The following is a 19674-nucleotide window of genomic DNA, read 5'->3' on the forward strand; positions in this document are numbered from 1 at the left end:
CAGTTTGGTAATAAAAAAAAAATAGTTTCGCACTTTCTCAATTTTTTATCTTCTTTAAATATGCGGACAAATGGGGGGGGATTGGTAATATTCAAAATCAGTTTGTGCCAAATGTCAACCTTCCACTTTTTTCTGGAAATGCTACTCCAGTTTTCTATGCCACCCTCTTACTGGAGTGAGTTTAGACTTTTTTTTACCACTTAAAAAAAAATAATCACAGTAATAAGGCCTCGTGCACACGGCCGTTGTTTTGGTCTGCATCCGAGCCGCAGTTTTTGCGGCTCGGATGCGGACCCATTCACTTCATCCGTTGCTCCGCAAAAAAAAAAATATAACCTGTCCTATTCATGTCCGTTTTGAGGACAAGAATAGGCAGGTATAACAATGGCTGTCTGTGCCGTTCCACAAATTGCGGAACGCACACGGTCGCCATCCGTGTTTTGCGGATCCGCAATTTGTGGACCGCAAGACACACAACGGTCGTGTGCATGGACCCTAAATCTGGATTGAAACTAATTAACATAGCTAACCACACCTATTTTCCCACCCAGTTTGCAAAAGTGGCGAGAGTGGTGTAAAGTGGCAAAAAGTTAAATACAGCACATTTGAATCTTTTTTTAGAACTTACCCCTATGATATATGCCCCCTAAGGACTGTATAATTTAAACCTGCAGATTATGTTGTCCTTTTCAATTGAATCCGATATATCAGTTAACATGATATACGTTATATATATATATATACACACAGACAGACACTAACTCGTACCTCTGTAATAGCTTTATCCAGTGCACTGACATAAACGTCTGGATTTAGTGTTACTGGGGTCTCTTGTACTAATCTCATGGCTTCCGCTACCATTTGCTGGACTTCAGGATGATCAGCAGTGACCTCTTCTACAGGTTCTACAATGTAAAGCAAAAAGAAAAATGATGTTGAAGCTCCATGTCTGGAAAGGTTTCATTCATTTAAATCTATAGAAAGCAAAGGGGTTTTATGTTTTTAATTACATGAGGCATGCTCAACCTGCGGCCCTCCAGCTGTTGCAAAACTACAACTCCCAGCATTCCCGGACAGCGTACAGCTATCAGTCTGGGCATGGTGGGAGTTTTAGTTGTACAACAGCTGGAGGGCCGCAGGTTGAGCAGGCCTGAATTACATAAATGCCATTTGCTATCAGTACTTTTAGACCCTGTTTAATTAATGGGTTATCCAACAATTAATATAAAAAATGAAAATCAAATTTTATACAGTACGTGACAATCTCTTTCTGAAAACTTAGAACCAGCCCTGTACCGCACATGGATCCTGTGCTCCCCGCCTTCATTGCTCCAGTTGCTCTGCTATATTTATTCCACACTAGCAGCTTAGCGGGCGTGCACAGCAGGTGGCGCTATACAGATAGATTTCGGAGAATAACTCCGTGGCTATACTACATTTTTTATTACATGCAATTAGTATTCCAATCCTGGTGATGGTTTGAAAGATGTAGAATATTTTTGGTGGGACAACCCCTTTAAGGGACGGCTGCTAAATGCAATCTAGTATTCAACTGAATGTTGGAGTTCTCATAGTATTCAGAAAGTTCTTTTCAAGGTAATGCAGTGAGTTACTCCTCATACTGGAAAGAGTGAGGTGGAGAGGACTTGCTGTCCAATTGCTGCCCTTCATCACCCTTACTATGGCAAGAAGACTATACATTTTTAGCATTATGAGACCTCTTTTGCTCTGCAGCAAACTTGGAAATGATCTATAAGGACGGTTTAAGGATACTTTCACACTAGTGTTTTTCTTTTCCGGCACTGAATTCCGTCAAAAGGGCTCAATACCGGAAAAGAACTGATCAGGCATATCCCCATGCATTCTGAATGGATAGTAATCCGTTCAGGATGCATCAGGATGTCTTCAGTTCAGTCATTTTGACTGATCAGGCAAAAGAGAAAAGCGTAGCATGCTACGGTTATATCTCCGGCGAAAAAAACTGAAGACATGCCTGAATGCTGGGTCCGGCATTTTTTTCCATAGGAATGTATTAGTGCCGGATCTGGCATTCAAAATACCGGAATGCCGGGTCCGTCCTTCCGGTCTGCGCATGCGCAGACCGAAAAAAAGGTTAAGAAAATAAATGCCGGATCCGTTTTGCTGGATCACTCTGCTGCAATTGTGAAAGTAGCCTAAAATATAATATATGAATGTTAATTTTTGTTATTATAATCATATTTTATAGGGCAGTAGTGCTTCAGTACAATGACTTATCCAGTGCTCTGAGAAGCTGTAAGAATTCTCAGTACTAGATAATAGTATTCAAATGCTGTGTCTACCTGCTTCTTCAAGGACACTTTGTTCCTCTGTCTTCTCTATTGGTTCTTCTTTTTGCTCCCGAATCTTCTCAGTTGTATCCAGATCTTCTGTGTTTTCTGTGTTTTCTATACAGAAACACAACATAAATTGCATTGGATGTACATTATACCATTTTCCTTTATAGATATTAAAGGTATTGTCTGGGCCCTGAAAAAGTGTGCAGGAAAAGGACCTGTGGTGACGTCACTCCAGTCATCACATGATCCATCACCATGGTAAAAGATCATGTAACGGACCATGTGATGACCGGAGTGACGTCACCACAGGTCATTTTCCTGCACACAGCAAAAAAGACAGAAGAGAAGCCGGGCTGCGCGATCAAGTGGATTAGGGTGAGTAAAATTATTATTTTTTTTTTTTTACCCCTCCAGCGCTATTGTACTATGCATTTTGCATTCAGAATGCTATTATTATCCCTTATAACCATGTTATAAGGGAAAATAATACAATCTACAGAACACCTAACCCAAAAATGCAGATTTTTCTCACGCGCGTGCAAAACGCATTACAATGTTTTGCATTTGCGCGGAAAAATCGTGCATGTTCCCGCAATGCACCCGCACCTTTTCCCGTGTGAAAGGGGCCTTAGTGTTTTTTCCCTGTTTTGTCGCATTACAACCTGGAATTAAAAAGGATTTTTCTTTTTCTTTTTTTTTGGGGGGGGGGGGGGGGGGGGGGGGTCCTGCACCATTCGATTCCCACAACACACCTACAACTTTGAAGGTGCAAAATAGTTTTCTATTTACACATACAATCACTACAAATAGAACAAATAGAGAACTTTAATGTGCATCATCCCCCCTTCCTCTGAAAATCCATACTTTATAGAGCCCCCCCCCTTGTTCACAAATACAGATACAAGTCTCCTAGGCAGGGCTGGCGTCAGCACCCTGCATACCCGGGCAAGTGTCGGGGTACACTGCTCCTGGGGGGGCCCACTGCGCTGCTATGAGCACTTCTATCAATACAGATGGAAGCGCTCATTGCTGGAGCACAGGGGAGCTGCGGTCATTTTCTTCACTAACCGCAGCTCCAGGGATGTAGCTATTGTGGAAGCCACTGCTTCGGGCCCCGAGGGCAGAAGGGGCCCAGGAGCAGTAGCAGGGCCGCAGCGTCAGACTGGAGCAAGGAGCATCAACAGCATGTAGAGGCTGGCTGCTACTGCCACTTTACAAGCTCCTGTGCTGCCGAGCTTCAGACACACCCTCTCTTCACTCCAGTAGAGAAGACATTTTGCCTTACAAGCTTTAGACACGCCCCCTCTACACAGGACGTGCTGCCTGAGGAGGAGAGAGACTGCAGGGCTGGAGCAGCAGTGTGAATAGATGCAGACAAGTCTGTCAGTGAGTCTGCATTGTGACAGGGAACTCTTCAAGCTGCTGCTGGATGCTGTAGTAGACCAGCAGCTTCATACTATTTAGTTGTTTTACTGCCTCATTAGGCAGTTTGCTTCCATGAAACCTGCCCCATATCCTGTCCTATATCATCCTCATGGGGCCCTTGCTGTCTTCTTTCCTCCCTCATGTATCCGGAGCTCCTGTTCCACCCGCCTATCTCCTATTGCTGCCCTGCACAGATCTCCTGCCCCCTACTTCTTGTATGAATCCCCCTCAGAGCCCCTTCCACCTACTTGCTGTGTCCACCCCTCCTGTCCATCCAGGGCCCCAGGCCCCTGTCTCACTCCTCTGCCTCTCATTATGGTGGTGTCTAACCTGCATGCACCATAAGGGCCTTCTAACATCACAGGGTCACGTGACTGTGCCCCCCATCCTGTACTGTGTCCTCTTATACCCTTTTATCCAGTCACTGCATAGCAGTGTTATTCAGTTACTGTATGGCAGTTTTATCCGATCACTGTATGGAAGTAGCCAGTCACTGTTTGACGGAGGTATCCAATAACTGTATGGCAATAACTGTATCCCCTTCAATAAAATAGGCGTATTTCTGTTTAATAAATGACCCCCTAATTGTATTATTATTCCAGGGTAGGGCTAATATCTTTATAGTATATAGATTCTGGTATATTATACTGTGATGTGAACCCACTGAAGGGGGAGGGAGGATCGTACAAAAATTAGCTGTGGGGCCAAGTCAGTTCTAGTTAGTGAGGACCTATTACACAGTATAATGACCCCAGTGCCCCCTCCATACAGTAAAAACCCCAGTGTGGGGGCCACTGGGGGTCATTATTCTGAATGGGGGGCGACTGAGGGTCATTATTCTGAATGGAGGGCCACTGTGGGGTCATTATACTGTGTGGGGAGCCACTGGGGGTTATTATACTGTGTGTGGGATCAATATACTGTGTTAAGGGCCACTAGTGGTCATTATACTCTATGGGAGCTACTGGAAGCCATTATACGGTGTGGGAGCCACAGGGGTACATGTAAATGTAAAAAAATTCCACAAGGGGACCCACTGAGATTTATCGACTAAGGGCCCACATGAACCTGGAGTCGGACCTGCTCCTAGGGTATGACTCTATTAGCTTAGCATGTCTAGACCCTGGGATCTTTGCCCAGGTTTTTGTTCCACGTTTAACGTTTGCACATAACCTATAAGTTAAACAGATACCACAGACTGGTGGCATACAGTGGCATCTGTTACCATAGCATTCTATTGTTGTAAAAAAAACAAAAAACATAAAAACTATACAATAACATAAACGTCGTACAGTGTGCGTTTGCATGCTTTTTTTTAACTTCATGTTAAATGTACGGTAGGAGAAAAACGTGATGTGAACAGCCCCTTAGATGGCTTGCATTGGCGTACGTACAGCAGTCTTCAAGTCATGCCACTGATTCTCACTTGGATTCAGGTCTGGGCTTTGCCTAGGTCATTCAAAGACATTTAAATGTTTCCTCTTAAACAACCCTAGTCTAGTTTTAGAAGTATGTTTAGGGGCGTTGTTCTGCTGGAGGGTGAACTTCCGTAATAGCGTAAAATCTCTGACTGAAACAAGTTTTCGTCGAGACCTGCCCTGTATTTGGTGCCATCCATCTTTCCTCCAATCCTCTCCGGTTTTCCACTCCCTGTTAATGAAAAGCATCCCCACAGCCTGATGCTGCCACCACCATGCTTCACTGTGTGCATGGTGTTCTTGGGTTTCCACCTCACGTAGTGTTTCCCATGATGACTAAAAAGTTACATTTCAATCTCATCACCATGACCAGAGAACCTTTCCTGTGTTTGGGGAGTAGCTATACGTGGATTGACAAACTCCACATGTTTTCCGAATGGCTTATTTTCTGGTCACTCTCCTATAGGGCCCCACTCTGAGGCTCATAGTGGTCCTGTGGAGAGATATTTCCATCTCCGCCATGGATCTTTGGATCTCCTTCAGTGTTATTTTTAGTGTCTTTCTTGAATCTCTGGTTAATGCCCTCCTTGCCCAGTCTGCAAGTTTTGGTGGGTGGCCTTCTCTTGTCAAGTTGTACCTTCTTTTTTCCATGTTTATATAATGGATTTAATGGTGCTCTATGGGATGTTCAAAGTTTGGAATATTTCCTTTTAACCAAACCTTGATCTTTTTTTTATAACCCAACCCTGGTCTATATTTCTCCACAGCTGTGTCTCTGACCTGTTTGGAGGGCTTGTTAATGCAAGAAAACAGGAAAACCAGCTATGGGGATGAATACTTTCATAAGACACTATATAGAAATAATGCAGCACAGCATTGTAGCTTCAGTTTTTCTTTACGTACTTGTCACCATACCACCATATCTTCACCACCAGGAGGAGCTCACTGCATACAGATTTACCGTATACAGCTGTCAGAACTCAATGCGAGCTTTATGACTTTATAAGCAAGAATCTCCGCTTAGTGGCTGATGCCTGCAGAAAGCATCAAATCATTTACTTTACACTGGATCAGTGGGAGGCTACAGGAAAGCTGAGAAAGCATTCAGGCAGAGTAAATTGTGAGAAATGGAGGCAAGACTGCGGAGTATTGGAATGATGAGAAGCCTAAGGATACAAGCAAAAGAAGCTGCATCTTACAACATGCAGTACTCTTACCTCCTTATATATAAGGAGGGCAGTTTCTTGGGCAAAGTATTGCTCAGGCATATTTCTTCCAAGTTTTCTCTCACATCACCAGTTCATTACACCCAGCTCTGATTCTAGTATAGCCAGTATAACTATCTGCTCGATGCAGGACTGAGTGGATGAACGAAATATATAAAGAGGCAGTTTTTTAGTTAATTTCCGAGGACTGCTGAAGTCAGAGGTTTAATGGTGCCCTAGGCAGGTGCCAACCTTGCCTTCCCTTGTCTCACCCCTGAATGAATGCACATGAAAGAACTATAAAATGATGCAGCTAAATTCTGCAATGTTAAAGGTAGACCCAGACATATTGTAGAAGTTTTACCAAGACTTGTGTTCCCATACACTAGTCTTGGTCTTTCTGTGCTTGAGTGAGATGCCCCTAATTCATTAAGAGGCAGATGCCTATTAGTAAATTAGGCACATCTCTGCCTTGTGGTGTACCGGAAACTCAAGTCTATGCCAGCCAGGGCGTGGAATTAGGCTATAATGTATGCCAGTTTCTAGAATAAGTTACAGTAAATCCAGCGAGCATACTAATCCCCACCCAATCTGATAAGCCCCAGTGGAGAGAACCCCTACAAGTTGCAAATTATGGTGCAAAATGACTGTAAGACCTCTGAATTATTTCTGCAGCATTATGTTTACATTCTACTAACCTTTTTCAATTCGGTCTTCATCCACCTGACTTGATGATTCATCAGGTTCTTCTTCCTTTTCTGTTTCTTTCTGAGCATCTGTTATTATTAGGATATTAGTCATTTGTATTGATGGAAACACTGTAGGGCAGATTTACTAATCCTATAGAAGACCTAAACTTAGACTGGCAGTCTAGACCTGCACCAGAAATCACAGGGGCTCAGGCTGGATGATAAATCTGTTGTAGAGATTAATACTTTTCTCTAACTCTATACAAACTATTAGTTGGCTTACTTCAGAATTGTAGAGCAATTTTGGTGTACAAGCCATGCCTCTTCCCATTAAGCCCTGCCCCATTTTTGAGACAGTTGGGAAAAAGTGGAGAAGCCCTAGTTCCGTGAAATCGTGCCAATTTTTATACACATTCTAGTTTCAGACACATTGAGCCTATATCTGTCTAGCTTTGATCTGACAAACCTCAGAAGCCAAGTGACCAGTCCTTGACATTTTGCTGCCCAGCAGATCCCAAGTTCCAGGTAGATGTAGAACAATTTCAATCCAATAATATTAACAATTGTTTTACACTAACTAGATTACTACATGCACCTAAGCTATATACGCTGTATTTGGGGAATGATTGATCAGTGCAGATATTATCTGCAAATCAAAAGATTACATCAAAAATTACCACCAGTTTCTATAATTTGTGATCATCTATAATTTAGATACATGAAGGTCACATTCAAATTAGAGAGTCACCTTTTTAGGGGTGACCAGCAATTCTCAGTTTCATAAAATAGAGATGCGGACATTACAGCTCCATCTGTGCAACAAACACCACTGTAGAGTGATGTGGCTTCATTAACGAGGACCTGTCACTTCTCCTGACATGCCTGTTATAATAGCTTCATGCATTTCCCATGTAATAACAATTCTGGAGAATCTATTGTTATGGCTCTATGTTGTGCCATTCCTTTATTATTATATTCTTTAATTCTTTAATGAGTTGCTGTCACGGACGGTGTACAGGAAACAAGACAAAGCAACATGCATATATGACTTAATGGATCCAAAGCTAAGGAACCAAAAGGGAGACCCCTGCACAAGACCTAGCACTTTCCCTGGCTGCTCAGCCTATGCAAAGATCCCAAAGGTGGATGGTTGCATATCCACGTACCTCGACTATATAACCCCTGAACACCCTACAATAGTGAGGGGACACGACCACCGGCTCCCTACACCAGACACGGAGGGAGTCAGGGTCACCTGGGATCCAGCAAACAGAAAATAACAGATAAATGTACAGCACTTAAATTTGTAACAGACTGGTAAACAGGATCAGCATGCACACACACTCCAGGAAGAAATATAAGCCGCCCAGTAATGCATTATGGGGCGGAATTTAAAGGGATGCAATCAGTCCAACTACATGACAGCTGAGAGAGGCTAACGAGATGAGGAACTGAATACCACAACAAAGAAAACTCAAGGAGGAGGTTCTGAAAGGCTTCTGTCAAAGCTTCTCAGCTGTCTGGTTGTGACAGTTGCTAGCAGTCTGCAGTAAGGGTACAGAGGGGAGGTAACCAGTTGGGGGTGTGTACCTGCACATTCTGAAAATGGCAGCACTGATTGGATAGAGTGAGTCTGTGCAGATACACCCCCCAACTGGTTACCACCCCTCTGTACCCTTACTGCAGACTGCTAGCAACTCATTAAATAATTAAAGAATATAATAATAAAGGAATGACACAACATAGAGCCATAACAATAGATGCTCCAGAATTGGTATTACATGGGGAATGCATGAAGCTATTAGGCATATCAGGAGTTGTCACAGGTCCTCTTTAATAAAACATAAGATATGTATCTTCTGAAGTTTATTTGGAAATTGACAGAAAATTTATGTTTTAGATTTAGTGAAAAGTGTTTTAGTCAAGACAACTGAAAAGTCATATAAGACCTGAGTTTACCAAATTCTCTAAGAACAGATAAAGAACAGCAAAGGGTGGATTCACATATTTTTTTAAGTTGTTGAACTAAAGCGAGAAGTGGATCCTGCTGGAAGGAGAAGTACAAGTCCTTCCTTTATATTTCCCATTCCTGTTTGAATCCACTTCTGGCCTTCACTTAAAAAAACTGCATGTAAAACGACCCAAAAAAGTGCAGCATTTTTGTCAAAACGTCATGTGTGAGACCACACAGAAGGAAATAAAAGGGATGGGGGGGGGGGGGGTTGAGACAGAATTGAGTAAAATTTCCTTGTACCTTCTTCTGCTTTCAGTAATTTCTCTTGCTGTAACTTTTGTTTGACAGCTTCTATGGCTTTTTCAGTGGCCTCTTCACAAGCTTTTACCAAGGCATTTTGTTTAGCTTCTTCCATGTACGGTATAATAAGCATAGACATGTCAAATACCTAAAAATACAGACATGGAAATTATCAAAATGTGCATGATTCTCTAATTCTTATGGCTATACACTTAAAACTTTCAATAGTCACGAAGGAACAGACAATGTCACATACCAGTCTGGTAGTAAAAATGGAAAACCTTGGAATCTGACTGTGCATTTACAATAAAAGGAACATAATATGTTTTTTTTAGATTCAGGAATGGGTCATAATGCATAAATGACTGTGATTAATTCAATATGATTTGGAACCATGATGCATTATTAGCACAAGGGAAGATGGTGCTAAATGCGATTAGATTCTGTTGAGACTAGAAAGAAACTATCAGCATGGACTGAATTTTTATATCATACTGTATGTCAGGGGTCATTTACCATAGTTTGATATGGGTATGATAGCTGTCCAATTATAGAATTTATACCGCAAATGAAATTGATTACACCCTGCAATAATAATTCAGCTGCTGCAAATCCTTTATCTCTATTTAGTGATTAATATAAACTCTTGCTTCCTTTTCAAAGGAATGGCAGACACACTATTATAAATTAGGCCACCTCAGAGTTATTAAAAGAAGTCTTTCAGTAATTTTGACCATGTTAAAACTCTGACAGCACTAGGCAGTGGCTGGGGAGAGCAAGACAAATATATCTTTTCTGGAGTTTTTAATTATCAGGGGTGTTGTGAATATGAACTTTTATTCTGCTAGATTCTGTTCTTGCTAGTTCCTAGAGTGGGGCTTCAGTGTGAAATGATCTCTGCTTCACAGCCCCTTCCCTCTGCTCTGAGTGACAGCTGTACCGGTCTCCTGGTAGGATGCTATCTTTGTCAATCACAGTGAAGATCCTAATCCTGTGCACTTGCAGGAGCAGAGCCCAGCAGAATATTGCTGCTCCTAATAATAAAAACTCCACAAAAAGTATGTTTGTCCTAGTGCTGTGAGAGGTTGAGTATGGTCAAGACTGCTGACAAACTTCCTTTAAGCTAAATATATATATATATATATATATATATCTACACTGCAGCATTATCTTTATTATATGGTCACAAAGCTTCTCACAACTTCTAACACTATTAATAATAAGGAACATTAACCAGTTTATATTGTTTCAGTGAAAACTATGGCATTCATGTACCTTTCCTGAGTATTTATTAGCTATTAAGTTGCAGACTGTTGTCTTCCCTGAGGATTTTGGTCCAAGAACGGCCACCTTGCAGGGAGGTAGTGGCATAGGAGGAAGAAGGTATGGCCGAGGATTCTGCACGAAGTTTATCAATGATTCCTCACAAGAAAGGAAGTACATTTTATCTAGAAAACTGAAAATCAAGAAATAAGTCATATCAGGATTTTATTTAAAAAATAATAATAATAATAATAATATATATATATATATATATACTGTATATATATAACGATTGGGTGTAGGGTATACAAAAAGTTTACCTAACAGCAAATTCTGCCAATCCTTTCCTAATATATCCCTCCTTCAAAGCCACAGGACATAAAGTACCCCATCTGCTTCTGCGCCACCTGTATCTTGGTGCAATCATACGGTAGGATGAAAGTGTCCTCATTAGTTCATCCTGTTAAGTAAAAAGTATCTTTGAGTTCTTTAGTGAATCAAACCTACAAAACACAAATCTATTGCATTCAGAGAATAATAATTTAGTTACATATGTTGAAGACAACCACAGGGCTATCAAGTTTAACCTTTCTCAAATAAAATATACAGCATTAAGTGTTGGATTAATGATAAGCCTCAGTGTTATTTGTCATAAAAAGGTAGCCCTTTTTGAATGCTGACATAGTATCATTACTACCTTTTGGGGTAGAGCATTGCACAAAGCCAAAGCAGCTACCTATGCTGCCAGCTTATCTAGATCTTTCTATAATTCTGTAATTTTTTTAGTCACAGTAAGTCACTGTACTGTACTTTCACAGCAAGTCACTTTACTGTACTTTCAAGTGCCACTTTACTTTCACACACTTTTATTTAATAGAGAATGGTGTAAATAGCAAATTTCGAAATCACTTCATTTAAAAAATCTGCATGTGTCCACCTAAAAAAAACAAAAGCTGTAAAGTCTTGGTCTTCAATTGAATTTGCAGTCTACTGCCTGTTGTCAGGCAAGATCTGTCCCTGGTAACAAAGACTGGGAAGATGGCTGTGAGGAAGTGGAGACGTGTCAGAGCTATCTGAGATCCTGAGCCTGATAAAAACAACTGCTTCTACACTGCTTCTGAACATCACCGGAGCCTCCTGCTTTTCTGTGTGATTTTTCCCTCCTTATCTGTTCTGTGAGCTCCAAAGCTGAAAACAAACATAGTGGGAAGTAAGGGAAGGATGTCACAGTAGCACAGTGCTCCCCGCTTCTGAGTGAAATACATCTAGCTGTGCTGCTGAAACAGGGAATAATATGGCCAAAAAAAAAGACTTTAGGGAAGCCCAAACATAAACATTCCTTCACAGTTGATGATTATACAAAGAAGCACATCCATTATGCAAACGCACTATGCAACTCAAGTACGCTTTAAGTATCCTATACAGTTTAGTGTCCTCGGTAAAAATTGAAACTTTACTCTTAATCGCATTCACATTCATTATTATAAAGATTAAAGAGGGGGGCATGGCTAGCCAGGGATGTGAGCGGCTGCTTGTCTGCTTAGCTCCTGTGCACTCTCGACTGTTTATCCTGAAATTTCTGAATCCCCTTGTTGCAAAAGTACTTACCTTTCTCCTGACCTATTAAGGATCCCTCTGGTACCTGGCAGGAACAATACCTCCTCACCATGACTAAGAAAAAAGAAACGAAAGGTGCTGATAAGGACCTCCAAGATGGTGCCAAAGCGGCAACTGCTGGGCATCTGGGCGGTGCAGTGAAGGTGCAATGGAAGGCCACTGCAAAGTTAGAAAAATATGCCTACTTGACTTCAACACTAGCTGCAAAAGGAGATCACAAGAAGCAGCTGCCTCAACAAGATGAGTCAGGCCTGGACTCAGATAATGAGGCAGTCGGTGCCGGAGCAGAGGCCATATATAGCCCCAATGTATATAACGTCTTGCAGACAAGTGGCGCAGAAGTGCATTCTGGGGCCCAGAAATCTGACTCAGAGGAGCCAACCCTTAAAGAGGTAATGCATGCTATCACCAAATATGGCAAATCGTTGAACACTCTTACAGTACAGGTGGGAGTAATAAAACAGGACATTACCATTGGTAGACATGACTCAAAGAAACTCGCTGAACACACAACAGCCCTGGAAGATCGTATGGGGGATGTGCAGGACACCATACAACTATTCAAAAGAGAAGTAGTGGAACATGCACAAAGGTTGAATTCAGTGGAAGCCAAGCAAGATGACTTAGAAAACAGACTACACCGAAACAATCTGCAAATGGTAGGGGTGCCCGAGAAGGTAGAGGGGGCGAGCCCAACGGAATTCTTTGAAACATGGCTGAAGGAAAAGTTTGGAGTGGAGACTTTGACCCCACTATTTGTTGTTGAAAAAGCCAACACTCCAAAGTCACAACTCGCCCATTACCACCGGGCGTGCCACCACGGCCTGTGCTAATGAAGATATTACATTATATAGATCGGGACATTGTTTTTAGAAAAGCTAGAGACTTGCCTGAACGCTCCATCAATGGTTACAAGGTTGCTCTTTCCCAATTATTCCCTAGAGCAGTGATGGCGAACCTTTGAGAGGCCGAGTGCCCAAACTGCAACCCAAAACCCACATATTTATCGCAAAGTGCCAACACGGCAATGTAACCTGAATACTACAGTCCAACATATTATATCTTCCATGTACTTTATCATTTACCATAGCTATCATAGCCTGCCCACATTCAGTGCATTGCCTGTGCTGTTCATAGTGCGCCCTGCGCTGATGAAGGGCAGGAAGAGTCTAAGGCATATTGGTACACCATAGACTGTTTCCAGGGTGTTGGTGCCCACAGAGAGGGCTCCGAGTGCCGCCTCTAGCACCCGTGCCATAGGTTTGCCACCACTGCCCTAGAGGTACAGAAGAGAAGAGCGAGATTTCTGGACGTAAAGCATCGCTTGAGGGCGCTCAACATCCCATATTCCATGCTGTACCCAGCAAAACTTAGGGTAATTGCCCTAGGTTCCACCAGCTTTTTTGAAAAATTTAAAGAGGCGATGAGATGGCTAGATCAGCATGAACGCCAGTTGAGAGAAGACAGAAACTATGAGGATTAAATAAACAGACTCACATCCAAGCGCAAGTACCATGATCACACACAATGAGACTAAGTGCATGTGGGCATTATTGCGTGGGAGGGTTGTTGTGTAGGGTTAACATGGTATGCTGACAGTGTCATGTAAAGGGAGAGTATTGCTATAACAGAATGCAGCGGGGAGAATATAGGAATGGATGGCCTTGTTCAAAGGCTTGCCGAGACACATGCAGGTAGCAGAGACGTAGACGACTTCAATAATTGTTCTGTTTTTAATACTGCTTTGTTGACATCTGTATAAGGAGCTCCACCCTCTTTCTGGTGGGCTAGCTAACCAGTCTTAACTGACTCTGCCAGCAGGTACTATTTGGTCCCACAGACCTACAACTAGGTGCCTTAGTGGGGGCCTGCTGGGAAGATCAGCACTTTAAATTGCCTTTCTAGAGGCACGGTTTGGGGATATTATTGGTCTACAACCTGGGGGGCTGAAACTATGAGATATGAGGGTGTGAGAAGTAGAATAAGGGTTCGTGCTATAACCCGAGAGCACAACGTATTCCTGCCACTGACTGTGGAGTAACACGAGGGGTTCATTTATGTTACTACGGGATGTATATGGTAATATTACTTGGGGACTTTACCCTGCTATAGATAGATTCTGTCCTAATATCCATCCAACAGCTGAGGAAATTACCCCATTTGGGAGATTATTGCAGGAAGCCCTCCTGCTGGATTATTGGAGGTTGAGGAACCCACCCAATCTCTTCCCTGTAGAATATCAGACCATTCTCCTGTGCTTGTTACGGCCATCTTCCTTCCTCCTGTATTGTGGGGATGCATGGTGTGAAAATTTAACCCATACTGGCTTAATGTGCTGGCGGATGTGGCGGGTATAGGAGACAAACTGGCGGGTATAGGAGACATCCCGGTAATATTACTTGGGGACTTTACCCTGCTATAGATAGATTCTGTCCTAATATCCATCCAACAGCTGAGGAAATTACCCCATTTGGGAGATTATTGCAGGAAGCCCTCCTGCTGGATTATTGGAGGTTGAGGAACCCACCCAATATCTTCCCTGTAGAATATCAGACCATTCTCCTGTGCTTGTTACGGCCATCTTCCTTCCTCCTGTATTGTGGGGATGCATGGTGTGAAAATTTAACCCATACTGGCTTAATGTGCTGGCGGATGTGGCGGGTATAGGAGACAAACTGAAAAAGAGTTCTTTATGCATAATCTCCCCTCGGCACACCAGCTCATAGTTTGGGACACTATGAAGGCTTTCCTATGGGGGGTACTAATTGCAGAGGTAAACAAAAAAAGAAACGAGACTAGAGCTAAAGTAAATGGCCTCCTAGTAGATGTAGAGATGGCTGAAGCCAGGTATAAAGGCTGAATGAACGCTTGCTACTGAAAGCAAGAAATAAACGTTTCTTTCAGAAACAGACGTATTATGAGGAAGGAGAAAGGGCGGGTAGATTATTAGCTAAGGTTTCTAGGGCTCAGCAACAATCAGCCTATATAGCTGCTCTCCGCAACTCTGAAGGAGAACTCTGTACAGCTCCTGAAAAGGTGCTTGAGATTATGCACTTGTTTTATTCCTCCCTGTATGATTTTATTCCTCTCTGTATGAATCTAAAACTGAAGTAGAGACTCAGGCGTTTCTCGACCCGCTGAGACTACACACCCTTACTATGGAACAGAGAAATACAGTGGTCACTCAAGTTACAAAATTAACCCCTTAAGGACCTCCGCCAAATATGTATGGAGGAAGTCCGGTCCTCAAACATGGCGTCCGCTTGCGTGAGCTGCGGGCGCCATAGCCGTGGGGTTTCTGCTATTTTAAATAGCAGAGAACCGTGGCACATGTATGCAATCAGCCATAAGGCTGATCACATACATTTTACCCTTCAGATACTGTAGTCAAATGTGACCATGGCATCGAGAAGCAGAAGTCACGTGCTTTCGCTCTGGTAACAGCATTCCCCGACTGAGATTAGGGAACCTGTTACATCGCTGAAATACACCGAACCCTCAAGCAGGCATCGGTGTCACTAGGTGGCAGAATTTTATTGTCATATTCCAAATGAAGTGTTCAATGATGGCTATTTAGTCATCAATGAACACAATGGACAATCTAATGATTGCCAATTATTGTCACCGAAGGTGACTTAAAAAAAAAGTAAAAAAAAAGTTTTTACAAATATAAAAAAAAAAAAGTTCAAATCACCTCACTTTCCTTAAAATAAAAATACTTAACCAATTAAAAATAAAATCATGGGCATCGCCGTGTGTGCTAAAATGCCCATACAGTTAAAATATAACAATATTAATGGCATACGGCAAATAGCGTAAAACCCCCCCAGCTAATTTGCAATTTTTTGTCACTTCAACTACCCAATAATTTAACAGCCTCGTCCGTACACATAACTACAAAAAAGTGTATATAATATGGTTATAAAGAAATGTTATTTATTTTTTCAGCATTAAAACGCAAGGAAAATTATATAAGTGTGGTATCGTTGTAACCATACTGACCTGGAGAATGAAGATAACAGGTCAATTTTACCGTATAGTGTACAGTGTAAAAAATAAAAAATAAATAAAAACCTTTATCAGAATTGCATTTTTTCCCCAATTCTACCTCATTTGGAATTTTGTTTTTCTGCTTCCTACTACATGGCATGCAACAGTAAATGGTGCCATTAGAAAGTACAACTTGTCCCACAAAAAATAAGCCCTCATCAGGCTATGTGAATGGAAAAATAAAAAAGTTGGGAATGCGGGGAGTGAAAAACAAAAACGCAAAAATGGAAAATCTCAGGGTCCTAAAAGGGGTTAATTGGTTCCAGGAGGACCATTGTATGTTGAAACCATTGTAAGTTGAGTAATCGGTTCCAAAGCCCCAAAATGCCATCCAAGATAAGAGAAAATGAAGATTTAAGAAAAATAAGCAGATAACTAAGCCATTGTATCTTGAGGGATAACTGTATGCTAGATGCCCCTATTACCATGTCTATTATTAGACATGGTAGTATGTCTGATAATAAGGCCCCGGGGGGAGATGGATTGCCAGCGGAGATATATAAAACCTATTCCTCAATCCTTTTACCCCATTCAATAGAGGTTTATAATGAGGCCAAAAAGCACGGTAGATTATCAATGTCCATGAATGAAGCCATAGTGATGGTGTTCCCTAAACTGGGTAAAGACGTTCTGGCAGCGGAGTCCTATAGACCCATCTCCCTACTCCAGGTACATGTTAAAATATTAGCGAAAGTACTGGCAAATCGCTTAAAGGGAGTCTTTCACCTAATCTGAGCGTTTTAGACCGCTCAGATCAGGTTATAGACTCTTTAACCCTCATTACGATCATACCTGTCTCTTATGTGTCCCTCGCCCAGATAATGAAAATAACACTTTTAAAACTTATGCAAATTACCTTCTAAAGGTGCCCAGGGGCGGCGTTACTGGGCGATGTGCCCAGAAAAACACACCTCCAGCCGGCGGACATCATGAGCGGCACCAGAGGACGGCGGGGTGGGAACTGGCCCGCAACTGCGCACTGCTCTGCCCATTATGGGCAGAGGAACATCCTTTCATATTGCGCATGCGCCGGCCGGCTGTCTTTAGTTGGCCGGCGCATGCGCAATATGAAAAGCTGTTCATCTGCCCATAATGGGCAGAGCAGTGCGCAGGTGCGGGCCAGTTCCCAGCCCGCCGTCCTCTGGTGCCGCTCGTGACGTCCGCCGGCTGGAGGTGTGTTTTTCTGGGCACATCGCCCCTGGGCACCTTCAGAAGGTAATTTGCATAAGTTTAAAAAGTGTTATTTTCATTATCTGGGCGAGGGACACATAAGAGACAGGTATGATCGTAATGAGGGTTAAAGAGTCTATAACCTGATCTGAGCGGTCTAAAACGCTCAGATTAGGTGAAAGACTCCCTTTAAACTCAGTAATGTCACTTATTCACACTGATCAGGCTGGCTTTATGCCGAACATGTCCACAGCAGTAAATATCCGGCAACTATATTTAAATATTCAGGCTAGCCAGGTCCTCGCCTTGAATGCGGCGGTTGCATCCCTTGATGCGACCAAAGCATTCGACAGCATGGAACGGCGATACCTGTGGACAGTGCTGGGAAAGATGGTCTTTGGACCTGAGTTTATTAAATGGATACAACTACTCTATGCCTCTCCCACGGCCTGAATACGGGTGAATGGAAAACTCCTTTTCCTTGCACAGAGGGACTAGACAGCGCTGTCCTCTGTTGCCGCTACTATTTGCAGTGGCGGTAGAACCTCTGGCAGCGCCGCTTAGAACAGCAGAAGCAGTAAGAGGCTTCCTATATGGATCCTTATCCGAAAAGATTGCCTTATACGCAGATGATCTACTACGGTTTTTGGTTGAATGGACTTCTTCTCTTCCAGAGGCCATGTCGATTATAAACCACTTTGGTAAGCTGTCTGGCTTGGTCATTAACTGGACAAAGTCGGTATTGATGCCATTGTCTAATAGTACAAACAGTGACGTTAACCCTACTGCAGGGCTACAAGGTAGTCACATCTTTTAAATACCTGCGAATTCAGGTGTCGGCCAGGACCCAGGACTTTGGAGAGTTGAATCTTGTACCTAAATTCCGATGCAAGGTACAGGCCTGGACCCGATTGCCCCTCACTCTAGTTGGCCGCACAGATCTATTAAAAATTATTCTCATGCCCCAGCTTCCATATGTATTGGATAATTCTTTAGGTTTCTCATCAGGAAGAGGGGAATCCTGCGTAAAAAACTCACAATGCTGCATAGGCTGAAAACGCAGGGGGGACTCACGGTACCGGATCCATGGATATATTATTTGGCGGCCCAACTACAACACCTTAGGGGATGGGGAGATAGGGATAAGGTCAACACGAATGGATGGATTGTATGGCATCTCCTCAATGGCAAATGCCTAATGTCAGCCCTGGAGGATGGAACTTTCTATACACGGGGTAGTCAATATAATTTATTGCGGTAGAAGGCTAGACAACTGGCTGGGTATACAGGGTATACAGAAAATACCCCAATATGGCCTAACCGTATGTATCGGGAACTAGATAAAGTGTCAAATGTGCCGGCATGGTAGGTATACGGGCTCAGACGTATCACCCAACTATTTGTTAATGGTACTCTTAAGGGGTTTACTAAGCTACAACAGGAATTTAGCCTACCTAAGACCTTCTTTTATTTATATCTGCAAATAAGACATGCCATACAGTCCCAAGAGAAACAGGCTGCTATAACACCTGCGGCGAAACACACCATCATAGATCTATCTCACTGCCACACATGGAGTGTAATCTCAGTCCATTATAGAAGTCTTATGTAAATGCAATATAAGAAACCTCCCATGCAGCTATATGAGAAATTGAAGCTAGATGTTGCAGACTTGACTGAACAGATGTGGGATTAAGGGTTACAGAAATTTCCCTGAGGTGGCACTAAGTGAGGCTCACATTATATTTTCTCCATAGTGTATATAGAACCCCATTAGTGATGGGAAAATGGGATATCAAGAAGATGACTTGTGTCCGAGATGTGGGGTGCCAAATGGTGATTTAATACACCTCGTGTGGAACTGTCCACGGCTAAGACGCTACTGGACAGATGTTGTTGGAGTATTGAACACAGTGGTCTGCATAAAAATAGATATGTCAGCACTGATATGTATTATGGCTTGTGTGAAGACACTGCCCGTGACACCAGGGAGGAAAGTAGCTATTATACACATTCTATTCCAGGCAAGGAAACTTATTGCATACTATTGGATTGCGTCAAACCCCCCAAGGTGCAGGAACTTGTAGATAAGGTACATAATTTGATACAATTGGATAGATTTGTATATATCAGAAGAGAGACACCATCAAAAAATTTGAGGAGATATGGAACTCATGGATGACACATTAGAATATTACTTAACACCCTCTCTGTTTAATAGGGCAAACAGTAACAGGAGACATGTCTGCAGGGTCAGGAGGCTAA

The 19674-nt window shown here is 42.5% G+C and overlaps 1 protein-coding gene across 1 annotated transcript in view; it reads right to left on the reverse strand.

The window, feature by feature from the left end:
- The window catches only part of AK9 (adenylate kinase 9), a 156820-nt gene that overhangs the window by 101625 nt on the left and 35521 nt on the right, over positions 1–19674 (reverse strand). The window contains exons 11-16 of the mRNA XM_044290719.1: positions 10893–11032; positions 10585–10765; positions 9310–9457; positions 7065–7142; positions 2322–2426; positions 769–905 (exon numbers count right to left, since the gene is read on the reverse strand). Of these exons, the coding sequence (XP_044146654.1) occupies positions 769–905; positions 2322–2426; positions 7065–7142; positions 9310–9457; positions 10585–10765; positions 10893–11032 (789 nt within the window). The remainder of the gene's footprint in view (positions 1–768; positions 906–2321; positions 2427–7064; positions 7143–9309; positions 9458–10584; positions 10766–10892; positions 11033–19674) is intronic.

This window comes from Bufo gargarizans, chromosome 4, assembly GCF_014858855.1.
Source record: "Bufo gargarizans isolate SCDJY-AF-19 chromosome 4, ASM1485885v1, whole genome shotgun sequence".
NCBI classification, from domain to species: domain Eukaryota; kingdom Metazoa; phylum Chordata; class Amphibia; order Anura; family Bufonidae; genus Bufo; species Bufo gargarizans.